Source organism: Cucumis melo, chromosome 11 (assembly GCF_025177605.1).
Source record: "Cucumis melo cultivar AY chromosome 11, USDA_Cmelo_AY_1.0, whole genome shotgun sequence".
NCBI lineage: Eukaryota > Viridiplantae > Streptophyta > Magnoliopsida > Cucurbitales > Cucurbitaceae > Cucumis > Cucumis melo.
In genome coordinates this window covers 33,085,273-33,108,254 of record NC_066867.1, presented here as the reverse complement: position 1 = coordinate 33,108,254, position 22,982 = coordinate 33,085,273, and the positions used below count along the sequence as shown (strand labels likewise).

The following is a 22,982-nucleotide window of genomic DNA, read 5'->3' as shown; positions in this document are numbered from 1 at the left end:
GCTAAAAGACAAGACTAAGATGCAGCCTGCAGATTACAATGACATCCTTCTAAAAAGTTGTTTCTACATTTTCTTTACAGTTTTCCTTTTCTTGGAGATTTGAAGTTTGTTTCTTTTCTTTTCCCTAAAGATCTCAAACTGTCTTAAAAAGCTAGACTACTACAACACTCTAAAAGTAATTTTTTTTTTTAAAATGGTTCTAGGCATCACCCTATACTTACTAGGAGCTAGTGTAGATGAAAGCTTTGATTCTATCTTCTAAAATTATTGTGTGATCAATCCAGCCTTCGATATCGAGGAGTCAATGTCAGTCAATCTTCAAAAGCTACAATAAAATGTTAGTATCATTGACAAACTCCAACCATGAGACTATGATGAAGTTAAAATTTTGAATTGAATGGGAGATTGAGTTTCATGTCGAGGCTTATGATCAAAGTTACATAATACATAACCTTGATATTATCAAGTTATGGATTCAATCTATGATGACCACCTACTTAAAATTTAATATTCTATAGTTTCTTCGAGACCCGAATGTTTTATGGTTAGGTGAATTGTTCTGTGAGGTCAGTCGAGGTGCATGTGCACTAAAAGAAACATCCAAGTTACATTGAACCACACCGGCAAGAAATGTCTATTATTCTCAGGTCAACAGCCAAATCCCTATTTGAAGCTACGAAAAAACCTCGAAACAACTAAATGAAAGATATATTGAAAAGAACTGTGGAAGTGGAAGAAAACTAATATATACTCTTTAAATGAAGTCGAAGTTAAGATCAGCAGATTGTTACCATAATGAAAAAGTCATTGTACGAAATTGAAACAGCTTCCAGAAACTCAAGATGCATATGTGCAATGAAGAATGAGAATGTAATGCATATTAGAATGTAAATGGTGTTCATATAGTTGAGTTGATACAATAATTAGTTCCAGACATGAATTATTGCATATATACTGTGCTTACAAATCTCATCATGTGACATAAAGATTCTACTTTAACCAAGTAGTTGATCTGCTTCCTAACAAGAATCTCCTTTTCCTGTAGCTAAAGGGACCAAAAACAGCAGTAGAACAGTGTGAAAATATTAAAATGTCATTTATGGGCTCTGAAAAGAAATTGAAAGCTGGTATCTACCTAGAGAATCATCTTAAGAAAAAAAGATTAGTGCTTCCATCCTTTTAAATGGCCATCTTCCATGTATGGCTCCAGAAATCCAATGAACTGAAATGTTGAAAAAAAAAGTACAGCAAGACTTTAGTCTCCTAAGTGGTCGACTTTCTCCATGGACAAACTCAATCGACTTTCCTCAAAGAACTGAGAACTTTCATTTTTGTGTAATTTTTATAGCATTACCAAACATAAACTGAGCTGTTATACATATATATATATCAATAACTCCAAAACTTATTACATAAGAACAGGGTCTTGTATGAAAATGATACCTTGTTTCCATCTTTTGACCACCTGGCACCATACCCTTGCGCTATCCTTATCTCAAAAACGATCCCATGTGGTGCAACAATATGAATATTCATCCAGCAGCAATGAGCTATCAAGTGAACAATCGTATTCATAGCAAGCCTATTCTTTTCAGAATCTGACAAAAGATATTATTGTGCGAAGGAAGATCAGTCATGTACACAGTCAAATAATCTTAAATCTTTTCCATTTCTTATATAGAAAATGATCGCAATTCTTGAAACTTCTACGGCCAGTCATAATCAATTGAGGCATTTGTGTGCACTTAGATCCAACAGAACTTTGGCTTCAAAGTTTGATAATTATTTAGGCTTTAACAACCACATGGTTTTTTGTTTTGGTTTTTGGAAGTTAAAATTATAAAACATACTTCCACCTACATTTTTTTCTTTTTTGTAATTTAATAAGGAAAATAAAACTAATGTGATTGTCCACTTTAGGAACTCATGATTTTGCTTTTGGTTTCACCCAAAAGACCTTATACCAATGGAGATAATTGTCCTCACTTATAAGCTATGAATCTCCTCTTTCTCTTGAAAACTAAGAAATAGTTATCAAATGGAACTTTTAGATAACACATGAAAATTTAATGGAATTCACAACTTAAAGCAGAATTGATTTTGATGGTAAACAAAATAAAATAATGGAGTCCATATAGTGCAACTAATTTTGCAGCTAACTTCATTAAGCAATTCGATAATTGTCCAATGCCACAGGAATGAAACATCATATGCTAAATCTTTGAATTATATAGAAAACATACTTCAGTCTATAGTTAGAAATATAGCAGGAAAATTCTATTAACGAATATGAGTAGAATATATAGTTGATTGGTGAAATCACATGAATGAAAATCTTCACCCTAGTCATCATATGCTAAATCTTTAAATCCATAACAAGAAGATCACAAAATCAAATTTTGAACTAAAATAAATAATTAATAATTATAGTAATAAAGACACTGCTCACCATTTCCATCAAAAGTACCCCAATATTTGCTGCTAGATCTATGATGATGCTTTGCCAATGCCTTAGCTCCATGAGTTAACTTTATGCCTTTACCCTCGATTCATTGAAAAAACTGACTTCCATAATTGGGCGACAAGTAACCACAAAAAACAAATATGCAACAAACAGAACTGTAAACGTGCATCTTTAAAAGCTTGATTAGAAAAGTAGTTATACTTTTTTTTTTTTTTTCTGAAAGTACTGTCCAATAGTTAAGACATACCAAATTCAAGCATTCCAAATTTCACTTATTCTCTTTCAGGATTGACATTTAATGCTTTTTTTTGGTGGAGTGCAATTATCATTTGATGTAAAATTTATAAACAGGGAGATTAAAGTTGAAGGCAGAATTTTAGGATTTAGTCTATTAATCATGGCACATGGGAGAGAGAGAGTGCCCTCTGGAAAGGCTGGATTACCACTCAATTTTTTTGATATCACAATACAGTTTTAATTCAAAATATGGATTATTGAAAAACAAGACATGCATTTGAATATTAACAGTAACCCTTAACCAATATATCCAAACTTCAGAAAATTTGGAGTAATTGATTTGGATGTCAAAAATACTATTCAATACCGATAGAATTAATTTGACAGCACATGCAGCATAATAAACTCTTTTCGCTTGGGATAAAAACTGAGCAACTCATCACGAATATAGAATCTGACCTTGGGTTTATATGGAAGCACAAATGAAGATAAAAGAGCTGATCTTGGTGGGGGAAGAACATCAGCAACTGTTCCTGCGGTATGTGCCAAGCCAAGAAGACCTTGAAGACCTTCATAACTCAGGCCCTGGAGTAGAGAATTTGATAATCAATGCAAACTATATACCATGCACTTCTATATGACTAATGTCAGCAAGTTAACACAAAAGTTTCCTACATTTGAGGACCATTGAGAAGAGGAAAATACAGCAGGCAAAGTAAAAGAAAATCACAAAAACGAGAATAGATGAAATATACTTCCTTATTAAAACCGAAAGCCAAAGAATGAAGCAAAATGAGAATCCGTACAAGAGTCCAAAATGTAAAGACATCCAGCAGTTGAACTTAATAGTGTTCACAACATATAACTGAAGGACTTCTTGAATTGAATTCATACCTTATCATCACGCACATTGATACTACTTCAATATTTCTCCTCATTTAAACAGATCTTATGTCAAAGATACACGAATAGCACATAGGACTAATTGCTAATAACTTCATATGCGTATATATAAACATAAGTACATGATTAGAATAAACAAGAAGATGCAGTACCGCAGATCGAACTTGTGCCCTTAAGGTTACAAGTCTGTTAACAACTTCATATTATTAGTCCTACAACTTTGACTGGCATGTAGCATTGACCTAGAACTTTGAAATGATAAATAATTTAATTCAATTCAAGATGTACTCCTAAATATTCAAAACTTTGACTACATGCTGAAATTCTTTTAAATTTTGCTATTCTATCACCATTGATTTTAGCAACAAAGAAAACTCACTGAGATTATTGCAGCTAAAGAAATGTATGGCTGAAATGGCACACGTGAGATGCATAGAGCAAGAACACTGTCACCCATTTCTTCCTCTTCTCTGTTCAAAGATTTCAATATTTGCAAACCTGAAAATATGTGCAACATAATTGTTCACTATGAAGAAATTAACTGTCTCAATTCAACAACTTCAACCACCTCTATTTACTACTTTTTAGGTTTGTTTCATTTTTATTTTTCTCTTTCTCAAATATTATTTGCTCAGTTTCTCCCTTCTCTAATGTTTATTGTTGCAAACTGGTTAAGAGTTGAAAAAAAGGGACAGTGTTGCTGGTCATAGCTTTAATGGTTGAATTAAATGGACTGGTCAATTATCACTATTCCAAAAAGGTATAAACTTTTTTTTTAAATAATATTTTCTTTGTTTTTGGATTCTATATTTATCAATAATGGAAAAACAGAGTAAAATTTCTAAATTATGGAACCTTGTGTTAATCTCATAAATCATAGAATCTATTTAGAAGAAATCTCCACCTATCCCTCGAAAATATATTTATTACATTAAAAAAAAAAAAGATGATAACAAACACATGCTCTATTTTCTACCTTTTCAAAATTCAATCACAAATACAGTTCTACATCTTTTAAATTGAAAGATCTGCCACAATTTCTGCTATAAAGTGCATATTCAAACTATGATTGTGATCTTATATTTGATTCAAAATTCAAAAAGTTTGCATTATAGTTTATGAAGTGGTACACTTTTCAATATGGAAAAACTTATCTAACTGTTGAAACAGTTGAGAAAAGACTGTATAGATTTACAGGAGATTACCTTCATTAATGCTTTCAATTCCAGGCAGGATGCTTTGAAGATTTTCAGACTCCAACATATCAGAAAAAGACACATACCGGCGGATATCCTTCAATACTCAATCGTTTAGCAAGTTACAAAAAATAAATTAAGCCAAAGGGACACAAAATGAAAAGCAAGAATACAATATACCAAGATTTCAAATAGAAGACATTTATTGAAGATAATCAGCATTCCTGGTTCAAGTCTGCAGCCACAAAGAAAAGGGGGAAATCAAAACCATAAATTGGCAATATTATTGTGATTGTTACTTTTTTAAAAAAAATAGCATTATAAAGAAAAGCAGGAGGGCTCTAGTTCAGTTGAGACGAGAGTGCATGACACTGACAAGGAATCTATGGGATTATAGATCAAATGAAACAATTATGTTAAGGTACCACACTAACTTATATTTAAAGTGAGACTTGAAATGATTTTGTACGATGACGACATGTGTTAAAAGAAATACCTATCGTATTTGCCCAAAGCATACTTTCCTTCAATTGTTTTTTGGCCATCTACAAACAAATTTATAAGGCAATCCATTGAGGTGGTGAATCAAAAAACTAGGTAACTTTGACATACCTATTGCTTTAGACTAATAACATTGACTTTCAATTCACAATACCTTTTAGCTGCGTAAAGAAAGGCTCATCGATATAAAGATCAAGGTTAATAGTTTTAAGCATCTGCTGAAATAAAAGTCTTTTAACGCAGGAGAAATTCGATCTTATCAGATACTACAAAAAAGAAAACTACATCTACTACTTACCTGTACCATTTCAGATCCCTTATCCATAATCAGCTTCAACCATATTTCCTCTTTCTGCTTTAAAGAACTTTCTCCATTCTTCATTGACATTTTCTCATACATTGGACAGAAAGTGCCAGAACAGAGAGATTCCCACAAAGCTAACGTTAAGCGTTCGTATAAAGGATATGGAGGAACACCTTCATTAAAAAGAACCATACAATTTTGTATTGATGCCCTTGAGCTAAATCAAAAAGTCATCCTAATGTATTGTAGACAAAACTTAAACTAGACATGAACTAAACAAAGACCAGTTACTTCAATAAAGAAAACCCTGTTCGGTGGGATGGGTCCTAAGCATATAATGCAACGAGTGAGCTGCCCTTGACATTCAGTTACAAAAAGCTTCTCAACGATCTTTCTTACAAAAACCTTACAACCAGTTGGAGGAAAAATTTAAATAAACAGAGAACACACAAAATTGAACAGGGGGTTTCCCATTGTCACCTGCTTTGGAGTCTGGTAATGGATTGGAAGTGGAAGGATCATGTTTAAGGAGAACAGAGCAGAAGGCAGTGGAGAGACCCAAATCAAAGTCTAGCGTTCCATTAGTGGATGATTGCAGAACAAACTTGAGCAGCTCCTGCACACAATCCTCGAGTTTGATCATAATCGGAGACGGAGAGCCTTCTGGACAAGATGAAGATCGATGATGGGTACTCAAGTTTGTTGTTTTAGTCATGTTTGCAAACAACAAATATCACTGTAGATCGATGATGGCACACAATCCTTAGTTTATCATAAACAAAGTATTTATGAACATAGCAAAATATCAATATTAATACTATGAATTTTTTTTTAATTATAAATATTTTCAACAATTCTATTATTTCCAATTATTTTTTTTAAAAAAATATATATTATTTATTTGTGAATTCCACATCAAAGCTAACATAGTTAAATTAGGAGGGGATTGCAAATATAATGTTAGCATTATGATTATAAAAATTTGAAGTATATATGTACAAAATGAGAATATATTTATCTCAATAGATATATAATATTAAAATTAAAATATGAAGTATATATAAGTAGTCGTTTTAAATACATTTTAAATAACTTTTAACTATTACGCATTAAATGGTAGTCCAATACAAACAATATTAAGAATTTTAAAGGTGAATTGTGATGAATGACATGCAAAATAGCAAAATTTTCGAATAAATTAAGGATAGTTTGATGAATTTTGTTGTATTTTGTAAATGTTTTAATATTTTATTATTTGTAAAAATGCCCTAATTCTAAAATTTGAGTCAAAATCCAAAATCTATATCAGAAAAAAACATATATGTTAGTAAGTTTTAAAATAACTAAACATGCAGACACTCATGAAAATATATATCTTAAAAGAAAAGAGAGATTAGAATTACACTATATATATAATTTTTATTATATCTTTTGCATTGTATTGACATTAATTTGTTAGATAATACTTTTTGTAGCATAGTAATAAGATAGATCACATTTTGATTTATTTCAAGCTTTATCAGAGACAAGAGACGATATAGCTACACAATGAAAAGTAAGTAAAAGAAACGATTAAGAAACACACACAAGATGACATAATGGATGATGGATATAGTGCGTATAGTGATGATGAATTATTTAGATCAGAGAGAGAGAGACTTGTTTTTATAATGAAACTTGAAGGTGTAGACTCCAGTGTAAAGACCATCATCACACTCAATCTCAACTTTTCTTCCGTTTCGGTGAAGATCTTGTTGCATGTACAAAAACGGAATATCACATTTGGCCTTAGTTGCAAGAAGAGTAACTTTCATCCTTGTGTTTGGTGGTACAGGAACAGTATATGTTGCCGTTACTTCTTTAGTATCTATCTGTAATAGTTTCTCCCCATGTGTAACTCCCTTCAAAACTATAGCTGACTTTAATTTCAGTTTCAAAAAGTTCAGGAATTTCGGCTTTGATGGAAGTTTCTATACTCGCACCTATGGTCAGTGAAGATTCCCAAGTTTTAGATTTTTCTTCTAGGTACCTTAAACTTACGGTCATAGTTGTCTCTTTCGAGCTCGTGTTGACAGCCTCCTCCATTGCCATTTTTACTATCTGTTCGTCATATATCCTCTGATCCATAGTTTGATACCGAATATTGTGGATTTTCCTTGAAATAATTGGCTCAACAATCTCCAATATTGCATCCTCAGTGATAGAATCAATACTAGAATTCAGAAAATTCAACTTACCATCAGCACTGTATTTCCTACAGAACATGCCATTGGCAACGTTTCGAAGCGCGACTTTGTTTTTAGCAATCTTGACTGGCCAAAACAAGGTGTTCTTGTCGTTCCCCATCTGGTCGTTTGAGTCAGCCTTGATCCAATTTGGGTCACGTCTCCAAAACTTCTTCGTAGAATCATTCTTAATTCTAATAGTTCCATCGCCGACGTTGAAAACTTCTTGACTCACCCTAGGGTGTCCAACATCATGGGCATTAAATTGCAAATATGTGAAATTATCATACGAAAAGGCAGCGAGAAACTTGTCACCATTCTTAAAGGTGACGTATTTGGGGAGTCGAATGATATTTTCAAAGTCGACTAACAGAAGCAATTTATTGCCATATTGTTTTTCATCATGTCTATATCTAGTTATGAGAACATCGAGATGATTTTTGCTAGTGGTACATCGACATGCATAGGTTTGAAGGAAGACATCAAATAAATAGTAAGTCCCTGTAGTAGGACCAGGGATGATATTAAACAATGTGCATGGCCATGAGGATTCGTTTTCACTCGGCTTGCTAACAAAGGGAGTAACAAAGCGATTGTGGTTGTTGGAAGAGGCCAAGTACTTGTCATTGTAGCAACATTTTATGTGCCAATATTTACCATCTTTGTCGGGCTCAATCTCGAACTTTGTAAACGGGGTCAAAGCTTGATCAGAAGAGAATTGTAGGTTACCCTTAAGAAAACCGTTAGAAAGATATTGAAGGTATTTCTGTTATGCATAGTTTTGGAATCCTGCATACTTAGGAAGAAACGTCATTATATAGATATGATCAACAGATGCAGAGAGAGAGAGAGAGAGATGATAGCTCGTGTGTGTATATACGTATGAGTTTTCTTCTTCTTAATCACACACTTAATTCTCAAGGTGAGTACTAATGCACAATACCCCAACCTCCTTCACTTTAAATACATATATGGATAACTAAATATTAATTATTGTATTTTGCATGATCATGCGACGACATGGATAACTTGGAATCCTAAGTTACTTTACTTTTTTCTTTGTTGACTAAATAATTTGAACTTTATACCTTGTTGACATAAAAAATATAGGAGCTCTTGCAAATTTAGCAAAATTAGTTTGATAAATTAGGTCCATAGCAAACCACTTTTAAATTTGTAAAAATGGCAAAATCCAAGCCCAACCCACATTTGAAAAATAAAAAATTATAAATCTAATCAACATTTTCACGCATCACTCGATGTGTGGTTGATACACTCGATGTGTTGTTGATACACTTATTATGCATTCCTGATACACTCGATAAATTAAATAATACTTGATACACATCATTGGTTTGATACACTTGATATATGTTGTTGATACATTTATTGTTTAACAAGTTTAACTCTTGTTGGATTGAGAGGAATAATAGAACTTTTGGTAGCTTCCATTATAATATAAATCCCAATTAAGTATATGTGGGAGGATTATAGAAGTTTCACGTAGGCTGTTGGTGCAGTAGAGATATTTTCTTCAAAAACTATTTGGCTCCAACCATAGCCTTAAATCTAAATGTCATTTTGTAATTAATCTCTCGGACTTCACTCTAGCCCTTGTTCTTATATCAATAAATTGGTGGCAGTTTGTTCGGTCTTATACTTTAAAAAAAAAAAAGAAGAAAAAGTTTAACTCTATATGTGTGTAATTATACTGTTATGATTCATTTTAAATTAAAAATCACTTTTAATCCCTAAATTTTTATGGATGCAACCATTTAGTAAAATTATACTTTAAATTTGGTAACATTAATATAGTCATTAATATATTCCTATACTTTAACTTTTGCAACATTTTTGGTTCTCTACATCTTTATAATCCATCAACTCTAAGAATAAAATGGTGTTCCATTCATACAACTTCTGTACGAAGTATCTTATTTTTTTTTTCGAATCATTGACATTCAACCTCCCCATTTACAAAAAATAAATCCACTCTAAATAAAAAGTTGTTTAAATTGATTCCTCAATGTGCTTTGAATTAATGTGACTTTTTCACAAATTGTATTGGAAACCAACATCTTGTTGTTTCGTGTATTACCACATATTATTAATCAAGAGTTCAAAAATGTTATTTATGTTTTTCTTAAATCAGTATTATTTAAGGTAATGTGATTCGAAACCCCTTTATTTTTTAGTGTTTACTTAATGAACCTATGAAGAATATAGCTAAATATGCCTTTATCTTTTTTTCTTTCATCATTTCATTTTGTTCTTATTCCATTACTAGATTTGATTTCGTTCTACTTATAATATCTACTACCATAAATCTTTCTTCACTTATGCTATTTTAAATTATTAAATTATATTCTATTTCTTTATCCTATTAGATTCTATTTCTTTACTCGAACTTAAACAAAAATTGTTGAGATACTTATACAATAATTTAGATTTGGATAGTGTACAAAATCTAAATCTTGTACCAAATATATCACGCCTACAACCAATTAATAGTGGGTTGACTCGGACAACTTTTTATCTTTTATATTTTTCATTATAGGTGCGTGATCTTTTTCTGTTTTTAAAATTATTAAATAAAATCGTAAATATTTTGCTATTTTCGAAAAAATATCCCAATAGACCTATGTAGCATTATGATATATTTTTTTGGATAATTATAATAAGTAACAATTTTTAGAATAATTATTAAGTATGTAGCAATATTTTAAAAAACAAATTGCAAATATAGCAAAACTCTTATGATTTATCGGTGATAGATCAGCATTATCAATGATAGATTTTGCTATATTTGCAATTTTTTTAAAACGTTGCTATATACTCAATTATTTTGAATATAGTTGCTACATTTTCATCCTATCCCTATTTTTTTTTTTTATATTTCGTTAATGTAATATTGCTTACAGATACCTTAGAATTTGCTATTTATTATTATTATTATTTTGTAGAATTTTTGTTTGACATATGTACTCACTTTCTGCTATTGTTGATGCTTTTTAATCTCTACAAATAGCTAAATCGAACGATGAATTTTCAATCCATTAACTTCTCTCATTTTTCTTATTTTTTTTTATGCTCTCTAATTTTTATTTGGTAGAAGTGTGTAGTATGATACTTTCTTTTTTTAATTCCATCAATAGCAAACATTGTGATCTCAGGTACCGTAGAATTTTCTTTTTTGAGAAATTTTAGTTGAAGCCTTAGATGTAGAAGGAGATACCATATGTATGTATTTATTTATGTTTAACTTGTGATTATTCTTGCTTTTTTTTTGAAAAAGAAACGGATTGGGTCAGCAAGGGACATCTCCACTTCATTAATATAAGTTTGAAGTACCAGAAGAAAAATCTAAAACTTGGGAATTAATCTTCACTGACCATAGGTCTGGGAGAGACTTCCATTAAAGCTGGGATTCCAGACATTTTTGAAACTGAGATTAAAGTCAGCTACAATTTTGAAGGGAGTTACGTTACACATATTTCAGAAATTAGAGAAGCAACGGCACCCATATACTTTACCATATACTTTACAGGAGATTACCTTCATCAATGGCGCTTTCAACTCCAGGCAGGATGCTTTGAAGATTTTTAGACTCCAACATATCAGAAAAAGACACATTACCGGTGGATATCCTTCAATACTCAATCGTTTAGCAAGTTACAAAAAATAAACTAAGCCAAAGGGATATAAAATGGAAAGCAAGATTTCAAATACCAGACATTTGTTGAAGATAATCAGCATTCCAGGTGAGTCTGCAGCCACAAAGAAAAGGGGGGAAATCAAAACCATGAATTGGCAATATTATTGTGATTGTTATTTTTTCTAAAAAAATAGCATTATAAAGAAAACCAGGAGGGCTATTTCAATTGAGACGAGAATGCATGACAGTGACAAGGAATCTATGGGATTATAGATCAAATGAACAATTATGTTAAGGTACCACACTAAATTATATTTAAGGTGAGACTTGAAATGAATTTTGTACGATGATGACATGTGTTAAAAGAAATATCTATCGTGTTTGCCCAGAAGCATACTTTCCTTCAATTGTTTTTTGGCCGTCTACAAACAAATTTATAAGTAAGGCAATCCATTGAGGTGGTGAATCAACCAACTAAGGAACTTGGATATACCTATTGCTATCTAGAGTAATAACATTGACTTTCAATTCACAATACCTTTTAGCTGCCTAAAGAAATTAGGCTCATCGATATAAAGTTCAAGGTTAAGGGTTTTATGCATCTGCTGAAATAAAAATCTTTTAACGCAGGATAAAGTTTGATCATCTTATCAGATACTGCAAAAAGAAAACTACATCTACTACTTACCTGTACCATTTCAGACCAACTATATTTCCTCCTTTTTGCTTTCAAGAACTCTCCAATCTTCATTGACATTTTCTCATACATTGGACAGAAATTGCCAGGACAGAGAATTTCCAACAAAGCTAACGTTTCTTTTTCTTGAAAAAGATACGAAATTTGGGTCAGCAGGTGCACCGACATCTCTATGTGGATATTTGCGTAGCACTTTCATCATTCCCGCTTCGTTAATGATAAAGAAATGGAGTACATGAAGCAAGAAAACAAAAGCAAGGCTAGAAATAAGTCCAAGAAAAAAAACAGTTATACAAAAGCTTGAAGGTTTAATGCAATAGAGCTAGCACAATCATTTGCAAATAGAGGAGATCCTGCTAGTCCAGTGGCCGGTGAGAGCTTGTATATCCTCCCAGACTTCTACAAAGGATTTTTCTTGATTTTTGAAATTTTACTATTTCTTTCTATTCAAATGGACGATAGAGCCACAACAATGGTGTTGAAGATAATATTGTTCTTTTTGTTTGTTTGCTTGGAGAGACGCATCTCCTTACGAAGAGAAGCCAGATTTTGGGAGTTGTTCTTCCAATTAATCAAGTTTTCCAATTTCTCTCCCATATATTTTGAACATATTTGCAAGAGATGAACAGATGGCGTTGATGTTTTCCTGAAGCTTCTTTACACAGAATGCACCAGTTTGGATTGAGTCACCAATTTGGTAATCTTCTTTGCAATTTGTCAGCTGTATTGATGCATTCATGGATAAGGGACCAGACAAAGAATTTTCATTTTTTGGGAGGCTTGATTTCCATTGGTTTTTGAAGACAGTTGGCTCAAAGTTAGATAAATCTCTCTGCTCACTAGTGTGGATTGCTTGTTTTACTGAAGTAATACTAAAAAGGCCATCTGAATTCAATCTCCAGAGAGGTATATCAGGGACAGTGAGGTATGCCTTAAGGTCATTCCATTGCTGCATCTCAAAGCTTTTCTCAAAGTTCTTCTAGATTGGAGTTCCCAGTCAAGAGTACGTAGTAGAATTCCACATGTCTTTTAACACTGCCCAATTGATATGGAGGAACCCAACAAAGCTAACGTTAAACGTTCGTATAAAGGATATGGAGGAACACCTTCATAAAAAAGAACCATACAAAATTTGTATTGATGCCCTTGAGCTAAAATAAAAAAATTCATCCTAATGTGTTGTAGACAATCCTCGAGTTTGATCGTAATCGGAGACGGAGAGCCTTCTGGACAAGATGAAGATGATGGCTACTCATAATATTTGACTAAAACGAATGATATTGTTTGATCATTGATGATATAATCTTGACCATTAGGGATCCAATCATACTTAATTAAGATAAATGTCATTGAAATCTCAAAGAATTAATTTAGTTTGATAATGTTTTAGGGATATGTACTCTTAAAATTTTAAGATTGTAAAGTTACTTCAAATAGTTTTTTTGATGTGTCTAATTTAATTAATGATTCATTCTCATTGAAATGCATCTATAACCTTTTTTTTTTTAAAAAAAAATTATTGTTGTATGAATTAAAATTATAGTTATAATACATTATGTGGATATTCAATTTTTGAAGGAAAAAGAGAAACCTAATTAGTGTTTTAGGATTATTTAAAATATATAATTGAAAATAATTTTTAATTGAAATAAATAAATAAATAAAAGAAACGGATTGTTTTCTAAACGTGATAAAACAAACCAAAATATTTACAAGTATAGCAAAATATCACTATAAATGTTAAAAGATATATTTGTGTCTATTATCTATTTTTATAATTATAAATATTTTCAACAGTTTTATTATTTATAACAATTTTTTAAAAATAAATATAATGTTAGCATTATGGTTATAAAAATATGAAGCGTACATTTGCGAAATAACTATATATATATATATATATGTATATATATATGTATAGATGACAAATTATGTTCAATATATATATATCTCAATAGATAATAGACTAAAATTAAAATATGGAGTGTATATATATTAGTATTCGTTTTAAATATATTTTAAATAACCTTTAACGAGTATGCATTAAATGTAGTCTATAAAAACTATATTAAAATTTTTGAAGGAGAATTATTATGATCAACAAAGAAAATAGCAAAAAATTCAAATAGGTTAGATAAATAGTTTAAATATTTTAATATTTTTTTTAAAAAAACCCATTTTAAATTAGGAATCAAAATCCAAAATCTATAAATATATATATTTGTAAATTTTAAAATAACTAAATATGCATCACAACTTCAAATACATAGGTGACACATAATAAAATATACATCTTAATAGAAAAAAGATTTGAAGTAAAATACATATACAATCTATATAGTTTATAACAACTTTAAATATATTTGTAATAGTTTTAATTAAGTACAATTAATAATTATGCATTAAATACAACAATCAAAATTATGAATTATAAATTTTAGGTCGAAATTCGAGATTAATTAATAAAAGTAAATTTGTGAAAAATGTGTAACTAACGGAAAAAATATAATTCAAAAGCAAAAACTCATCGAATTAAGAAAATGATGTTAATTATGATAAATCTTACATTAATGTAAAATATAAGTGGAATTTAATAAATACTAACTTCAATTTGCATTTTAAAAATGTTTTAATTATAAAATAATACAATCATTTAATACGAGTGGGAGTGTAATTACTGAAAAATTTGAAAATCTATTATGTGAATTGTTCTTGAAATTTGGCTTAGACTGAAATCAGTCATCGTTAGAAATGTGAAGGATAAGTACTAAGTAGGTTTAATTTTGAAAAACCAAAAACAAAATGAATAATAATACAAACATTTGAAAGCATTGGAAATATAACAAAATTTATATGGGACTGTCACCCGGTTGTCAATAAACATAATTAATTATCGATAAATTTAGTAAGAAGTACAATGTACGTACCACGATTTGTTAGGTAATACTTCTTTAAGTCTTACACAGTACCATAGTAATAAGATAGACATTTTTGTTTATTTCAAGCATTATCAGAGACAAGAGATGATAAAGCTACACACTGAAAAGTAAGTAAGAGAAAAGATTAAGAAACACATAAGATGACATAATGGATGATGGATATAGTGCGTATAGTGTTGATGAATTATTTAGATCAGAGAGGGAGTGACTTGTTTTGATAATCAAACTTAAAGGTGTAGACTCCGGTGTAAAGACCATCATCACACTCTATCTCAACTCTTCTTCCGTTCCGGAGAAGATCTCGTTGCGTGTACGAAAACGGAATATCACATTTGGCCTTAGTTGCAAGAAGAGTAACTTTCATCCTTGTCTTTGGTGGTACAATAACAGTATAGGTTGACGTTACTTCTTTAGTTTCTGAAATAGTTTCTCCCCATTTGTAACTCCCTTCAAAATTGTAACTGACTTTAATCTCACTTTCTAAAAGTAAAGGAATTCCGGCTTTAATGGAAGCCTCTATACCCACACCTACGGTCAGTGAAGATTCCCAAGTTTTAGAACTTTCTTCTAAGTACCTCAAACTTATAGCCATAGTCGTCTCTTTTGAGCTCGTGTTGACAGCCTCCTCTGTTGCCATTGTTAGTACTTGCTCGTCGTATATCTTCGCATCCATAGTCCGGTACTTAAAGTTGCAGAGTTCCCTTGAAATAACTGGCTCATAGATCTCCAATTCTGCCTGCTTAGTGATAGTTTCACTACTAGCGTTCAGAAAATCTACCTTACCATCACCAGTGTATCTCGTAACGAACCTACCATTGGCAACATTTCGAAGCGCGACTTTATCTTTAGCGATCTTGACCGGCCAGAACAAGGTGTTCTTGTCGTGCGCTGTCTGGTCGTTTGAGTCAGCCAGAATCCAGTTTGGATCACGTCTCCAAAACTTATTGGTAGATTCATTCTTGATTCTAACAGTTCCATCGCCGACGTTGAAAATTTCGTGGCTCACCAGAGGGTTTCCAATGTCGTCGGCTTTGAACTTCAAATATGGGGAATCATAATACGTATGGGCAGCGAGAAACTTGTCATTGTTCTTAAAGGAGAGGTATTTGGGGAGTCGGATGATGTTTTCAAAGTCGACTAACAGAACTAATTTGTCGTCATGTCGGTTTTCATCGCGTCTATATCTAGTTGTGAGAACATTGGGATGAATTCTGCTACTGGTACATCGACGTGCATAGGTTTGTAGCGAGACATCGAATAAATAGTAAGTCCCTGTAGTAGGACCAGAGATGATATTAAACATTGTGCATGGCCTTGAGGATTCGTTTTCACTCGGCTTGCTAACGAAGGGAGTAACAAAGCGATTGTGGTCGTCGGAAGAGGCCAAATACTTGTCATTGTAGCAACATTTTATGTGCCAATATTTACCATCCTTGTCGGGCACAATCTCAAACTTTGTAAACGGGGTCAAAGCTTGATCAGAAGAGTATTGTAGGTTACCCCTGAGATGACCATCAGGAATGTATTGAAGGTACTTCCCTTCTGCGTGGTTCTGAAATCCTGCATACTTAGGAAGAAACGACATTATTATAAATATGATCAACAGATGAAGGGAGAGAGAGATGAGTTTGTGTGTATGTATGTATGAGTTTTCTTCTTCTTAATTACACACTTAATTCTCAAGGTGTGTGAGTACTAATGCCCAATACCCCCAACCTCTTCTTTATATACATGTATGGATAACTAATATTAATTATTATATTTTGCATGGTCATTAGAGACAATACATCACCTATAATGGGTAACTCCGAATCCTTTGTTACCTAAATAATTTAAACTTTATACTTTGTGTCAATAAAAAAATATCTCTAAAATATTCTAAAAAAGTTCCAAAAAAAATAATAAATAAATAAATAAAAATAATAGTAATAATAATAATCTTGCTGCTTGTTGTTATGTCAAAATCTTTGCTTGTTTGTAATTGTAACATTAGATCTTACATTCGTTTTTGTAATCTATGCACGACTTTTTTTATTTCTTTCTAGCTTGTTTTGTCCTTTTTCATTGATTAAAGACATCGCTTTTGGTCTAAGGACGGAATGAAGGGTGCTATAGAGGTGTCAACGCAGTTGAAATGTCCCAGTGCATCCTATCAATCCCTCTTACTTGATCTTTTTTAAAATGTATGACTAGTTTGATACTAAATGCATTGCACATGTTATGTAAAATTTAAAAAGGGAACTTAAATATAAATGTTTAATAACATAACTCATGAAATTAAAATAATAAGTATAAAAAAATCATAGAAATAAGATTTTTTTAAATAGAAATTAAAATCTTTTGAATAAAGTAATAATCAAGGTTTTAAATCAAAGGTAAATTCTATCTTTATAATGAGAAAATAAAATTATTGTGTAGAACCAGATATCCATAAGACCATACTAATTTTTTTAAAAAAATATTTGTATACTATTATAGGTTAAATACATTATTACATGTTAAATAAAATAAATATTTAAATAACGTATAATTTTTTACAGTAACAAATTAAGTATTATTCAATTTTAGTATTTACATCTATCAATATAATTAATAATAATTTTTTTAAAAGATACTATAATACAACGAGGATGGAGGGATTTAAACCAGAGACTTATTTTCGTCGGATATATATAGATGTTAGTTTAACTAAGCTCAAGCTGACAAATTATTATTATTATTATTATTATTTAGTATATTATTGTTATTAATTTAAATAAAGAAGTTTTTTCAAAAATATAAAAAAGCGACAAAGTATTTACACTCTATAGCAATTCCAAAAATGGAAAAAGTTCAGAGGCCCACCGTGTAAAATATAAAAAATGTCCCGTTAACAATGCACGTAATATATTTGGTAACTGATTTGGTACACGATCGTTTACAATTGTGTACATGATCGTTTAGATTTGACTACCCCAAATTTAAACCATTTTTCTTTCAAAATTTGGTATATGATGGTTTAAATTTGGTTACACGATCGTTTAGATTTGTCTAGACGATTGTTTAGATTTGGGGTTACAAATCTAAATTTTTTTTTTCAAAATTTGACTACACGATCGTTTAGATTTGGAGCCAAATCTAAACGATTTTTTTTCAAAATTTGGTATAAACATATTTTTTTCAATATTCTTTATACACGATCTTTTAGTTTTAGTTACTCTAATTTAAATGTCGAACCAATTTTTTCAAGATTTTTATACACCATCTACGTAAAAAAGAAAGGAAGAAAGACGATTTTTTTCAAGATTCTTTATGTATCATCTAAAAAAGAAAAGAAGAAAGACCGATACAATGCATTCACAGTGAATGAAAAAAAAAAAGAAAAAGAAGAAACATGAAGAAAGACATGCTTATAAAAAGAGAGAAAAAAATGATAAAAAAATAGATTTGGCTATCCAAATCTAAAAAAAAAATATGGAAGAAATATCATGAAGAGTACATAGAGGAAGACGATAAAAAATAGCAGGAAGAAAAAGATGGAAAGACAAATCTGAAATATTTAAAAACGGACTAAATTTATGAACTTTATTACATGTGTCGTAAATATTTCAATACTTTATTACATTTAGGAAAGCTACCATTCAAATAAATCGAAAATGGAATATTTAAGATCAAAATGGAATATTTAAGATCAAAATGAAATGATGAAAGAAAGATAAAGACACCTATCCAACTCAATAGCATCAACTTTATTTCTTTCTTTTTCTTACAAGTAGACGTGAAAGGGGAAGTACAAGTGGTTGGAAGGCAAACAAAAAATCCAAACAATTATCCACCATTCGTTTCTACGTTTCAAAAACAAAAACGAAACAATAAATTGTTGTTTTATAATTTGTTTTTAAATTTTGTTTTAAAAACTTACTATTTGCATTTCTAAATTCACAACTCGATAAATTGTTACATATAAAAAAATTATTCTGTGTGATTGTAAAGATTTCAATCTCCTTTATTTATAAAGAAAAATTGTTACAATCACATTTAATAATTTTCTCTCTCCTAATCCCAATTAAAAGAAATTATCCAAAGCTTTTGGCTACTCACATTTTTTTTTTCACTCTCCAACTAGGGAATATGAAAGGAATAAACTTAAAGTATATAATAATATATTCCTATACTTTAAAATTTGCAATATTTTGGTCCATAAAAATTAATTTAGAGTTGTGTAACCATTAAAACCTATAGATAAGGCAATTGTTCTGATCTATATCTTATATCCATTGACTCTGTACGAATAAATGGTGTTTTACACTATTCACTCACTTTTAACTTTTACATTCATACAACTTTTGTACGAGCATCATAACTTTTTTTTTTCTTTTTTTGGAATGGTTGACATTCAACTTCCCAATTTCTAGAAAATGGGACTATTTTTTTTCTCTTTATTTAGGTTGTTTTTATGTGTAAGTGGTGGATAAATTATTTGATTTTTGTTCCACATTTGGCTCATTCCAAACCACTTGTACTTCCCCTTGCACAAGTCTACTTCTAAATAGAGAAAGAAAAAAAATTGATTTTATTGAGATGTTAGATGCCTTTTATCTTTCTTACATCATTTCATTTTGATCTTGATTATTCCATTACTAGATTTTACTCCCTTTTCAACTTACTTCATTTCATTTTCAACTTATTTAATAAATATATAGTTTAATTTTATTAATAATAATAATAATAACAACAACAATAATAATAATAATAACAATTTAATAACAATAATAAATAGTTTGATAACAAAAACAATATAATAATAATAAATAGTTTATAATATATAGATAAAAAATATATAAATAACTAAATTGAACATCATTTTATAATTAGGAAACTCTTCTCCCTTTTCTTTTTTTTCTTTCTTTTTTCTTTTTATTTGTTATGTTCTCTAATTTTTTTTAATGTTTTTTTATTGAGAGAAGTGTGTAGCATTATGATTTTTTTTAGGAGAGTGTAGCATGCTGATATTTTTTTTTCACAAACATAAAAAATATTAATAAATAAAAATAACTAAAAAAAAGATATCGTTTTCTTGTGTACAAAAGATAAAAGAAATTAACGTTTTTTTATTTAGATAAAAATTTGAAACTAATATTTATAAAATTATTTATTTTTAACTTAAAAGACAAATATTTGAATTAGATGCAAATAGTTCCAAAATAGGTTAATTAGTTATATCGATTGATTTAAATATTAAAATGAATCATATAAAAATTTATTTTTTATTTAAATATTTATTTCATTTAACATATAACAGTATACAAATATCTTTTTTCAAATTATTTTGACTTAATGGATATCGGGTTGTAAATGATAATTTTATTTTCATTAAAATAACTTTATCTTGATTATTATTGTATTAAAAAAATTCTCTTTAATTTTCTTTACAAAAAATCTTACTTTTATGATTTTTTATGATTATTTTTTAATTTCACTAGCTATATTATTAAACATTAATTTATATTTAAGTTATCTTTTTAACTTGTACGTTACTTTTTTTAAAAATTCAGACAAGAAGGATCATGAGTGCACCAAAACATATGGATTGACATTTCTATAGCGTCTTCATATCATCCTAAGATCAAAAGAGATGTCATTAACCAACGAAAAAATACAAAACGAACTAAAAAAAGTCGAAAAGTTGTGCATAGACTACAAAAACCCATGCAAGCTAAGCAAGATAGAAGTAATGTTACCATTTATAAAAAAAAAAAAAAAAAAGGAAAATTTTAACCTTTATACTTTAGGATAATTTTTATTGACACAGTAAAAAGTTTAAATTATTTAGTCAACGAAAAAAAGTAAAGTGACTAAGGATTCGGAGTAATCCATTATAAGTGATGTATGGTTTCATGATTATGCAAAATATAATAATTAATATCAGTTATCCATAATATGTATATAAAGAAGAGGTTGGGGTATTCGGCATCAGTACTCGCATACCTTGAGAAGTGTGTGATTAAGAAGAAGAAAACTCATACAATACATACACATAAACTCATCTCTCTCTCTCTCTTCATCTATAACAATGTCGTTCCTCCCTAAGTTTGCAGGATTCCAGAACCACGCAGAAGGAAAGTACCTTCAATTCCTTCCTGATGGTTTTCTTAGGGGCGTACTACAATACTCTTCTGATCAAGCTTTGACACCGTTTACAAAGTTCGAGATTGTGCCCGACAAGGATGGTAAATATTGGCACATAAAATGTTGCTACAATGACAAGTACTTGGCCTCTTCCGACGACCACAATCGCTTTGTTACTCCCTTCGTTAGCAAGCCGAGTGAAAACGAATCCTCAAGGCCATGCACAATGTTTAATATAATGTCTGGTCCTACTACAGGGACTTACTATTTGTTCGATGTCTCGCTACAAACCTATGCACGTCGATGTACCAGTAGCAGAATTCATCCCAATGTTCTCACAACTAGATATAGACGTGATGAAAACCGACACGACGACAAATTAGTTTTGTTAGTCGACTTTGAAAACATCATCCGACTCCCCAAATACCTCTCCTTTAAGAACAATGACAAGTTTCTCGCTGCCCATACGTATTATAATTCCCCATATTTGCAGTTCAATGCAACCGACATTGGAAACCCTCTGGTGAGTCACGAAATTTTTAACGTCGGCGATGGAACTGTTAGAATCAAGAATGAATCTACCAAGAAGTTTTGGAGACGTGACCCAAACTGGATCCTGGCTGACTCAAACGACCAGACAGCGCACGACAAGAACACCTTGTTCTGGCCGGTCAAGATTGCTAAAGATAAAGTCGCGCTTCGAAACGTTGCTAATGGCAGGTTCGTTACAAGATACACTGGTGATGGTAAGGTGGATTTTCTGAACGCTAGTAGTGAAACTATCACTAAGCAGGCAGAATTGGAGATCTGTGAGCCAATTGTTTCAAGGGAACTCTGCGACTTTAAGTACCGGACTATGGATGCAAAGATATACGACGAACAAGTACTAACAATGGCAACAGAGGAGGCTGTCAACACAAGCTCGAAAGAGACGGTTATGACTGTAAGTTTAAAGTACATGGAAGAAAAAACTAGAGCTTGGGAATCTTCGTTGACCATAGGTGTGGGTATAGAGGCTTCCATCAAAGCCGGGATTCCTGAAATTTTAGAAGGTGAGATTAAAACCACTTATAGTTTTGAAGGGAATTACACATGGGGAGAAACTATTCAAGAAACTAGAGAAGTAACGGCAACATATTCTGTTCCTGTACCACCAAACACAAGGATGAAAGTTACTCTTCTTGCAACTAAGGCCAAATGTGATATTCCGTTTTCATATACGCAACGAGATCTTCTCCGAAACGGAAGAAGAGTTGAGACAAAGTATGATGATGGTATTTTTAAGGGAGTCTATACCCTTAAGTTTGATTATCAAAACAAGCCTTACCCACTCCATTCTAAATAGTTCGTCATCACTATACCTATGTCATCTCGTGGTTGCTACCACTATACCAACTATAGCCATCATCTACTATGTCATCTTGTGTGTGCTTCTTAATTTTTCTTTTACTTTTCAGTGTTTGTAGCTTTATCTCTCGTCTTGGATACAGCTTTAAATAAATAAAAATGTCTATCTTATTACTATGTTAATACATACCTATACACATATATATACGTATACATACATACATACATACATATATATTTGGTTTGAACCTTAAGAAGTCCATTAGCTTTGGTGCCTTTGAAAACAAAGATGAAACAATGTTTAATATATAATAGTTTGAAACAATGGGAATTAGGTATACGTAATGGTGATCAACTTGCAATCAATTTTCCATGCCCACAAATAAGCTCCAAGTGGGTCGTTTTG

At 30.8% G+C, this 22,982-nt stretch overlaps 3 protein-coding genes and 1 long non-coding RNA gene across 8 annotated transcripts; 2 read left to right on the top strand and 2 right to left on the bottom strand.

Moving 5' to 3' along the window:
- Positions 1 to 851: 851 nt before the first annotated feature.
- On the bottom strand, positions 852 to 12,365 carry LOC103498964 (uncharacterized). 5 transcript variants are annotated; one of them, XM_008461804.3, is made up of 12 exons: positions 6,086 to 6,365; positions 5,600 to 5,778; positions 5,456 to 5,516; positions 5,297 to 5,345; positions 4,981 to 5,035; positions 4,810 to 4,897; positions 3,984 to 4,102; positions 3,161 to 3,286; positions 2,450 to 2,543; positions 1,444 to 1,598; positions 1,136 to 1,222; positions 852 to 1,045 (listed from the first exon to the last, which is right to left on the bottom strand). In XM_008461804.3, the coding sequence occupies exons 1-11, from the start codon at positions 6,318 to 6,320 to the stop codon at positions 1,163 to 1,165; spliced, it is 1,221 nt and encodes a 406-aa protein (XP_008460026.1). In that variant the 5' UTR covers positions 6,321 to 6,365; the 3' UTR covers positions 852 to 1,045; positions 1,136 to 1,162. The 5 variants fall into 5 exon arrangements, 3 of the variants coding, with proteins under 3 accessions (XP_008460026.1, XP_050948058.1, XP_008460027.1); XM_051092101.1 differs by lacking the exons at positions 5,600 to 5,778; positions 6,086 to 6,365 and adding an exon at positions 12,174 to 12,365; XM_008461805.3 differs by lacking the exons at positions 5,456 to 5,516; positions 5,600 to 5,778.
- Positions 10,894 to 11,868, top strand: LOC127151765 (uncharacterized). The gene is made up of 2 exons (XR_007824958.1): positions 10,894 to 11,003; positions 11,126 to 11,868. It is a non-coding gene; the product is annotated as an uncharacterized LOC127151765 (long non-coding RNA).
- A 2,949-nt stretch (positions 12,366 to 15,314) lies between the features above and the next one.
- On the bottom strand, positions 15,315 to 16,706 carry LOC103498965 (uncharacterized). The gene has a single exon (XM_017046991.1). It carries the CDS (start codon positions 16,704 to 16,706, stop codon positions 15,315 to 15,317), a length of 1,392 nt encoding a protein of 463 aa, XP_016902480.1.
- Positions 16,707 to 21,173: 4,467 nt separating this feature from the next.
- Positions 21,174 to 22,574, top strand: LOC103499081 (uncharacterized). Its single transcript, XM_008461974.1, has one exon. It carries the CDS (start codon positions 21,174 to 21,176, stop codon positions 22,572 to 22,574), a length of 1,401 nt encoding a protein of 466 aa, XP_008460196.1.
- Positions 22,575 to 22,982: the final 408 nt, after the last annotated feature.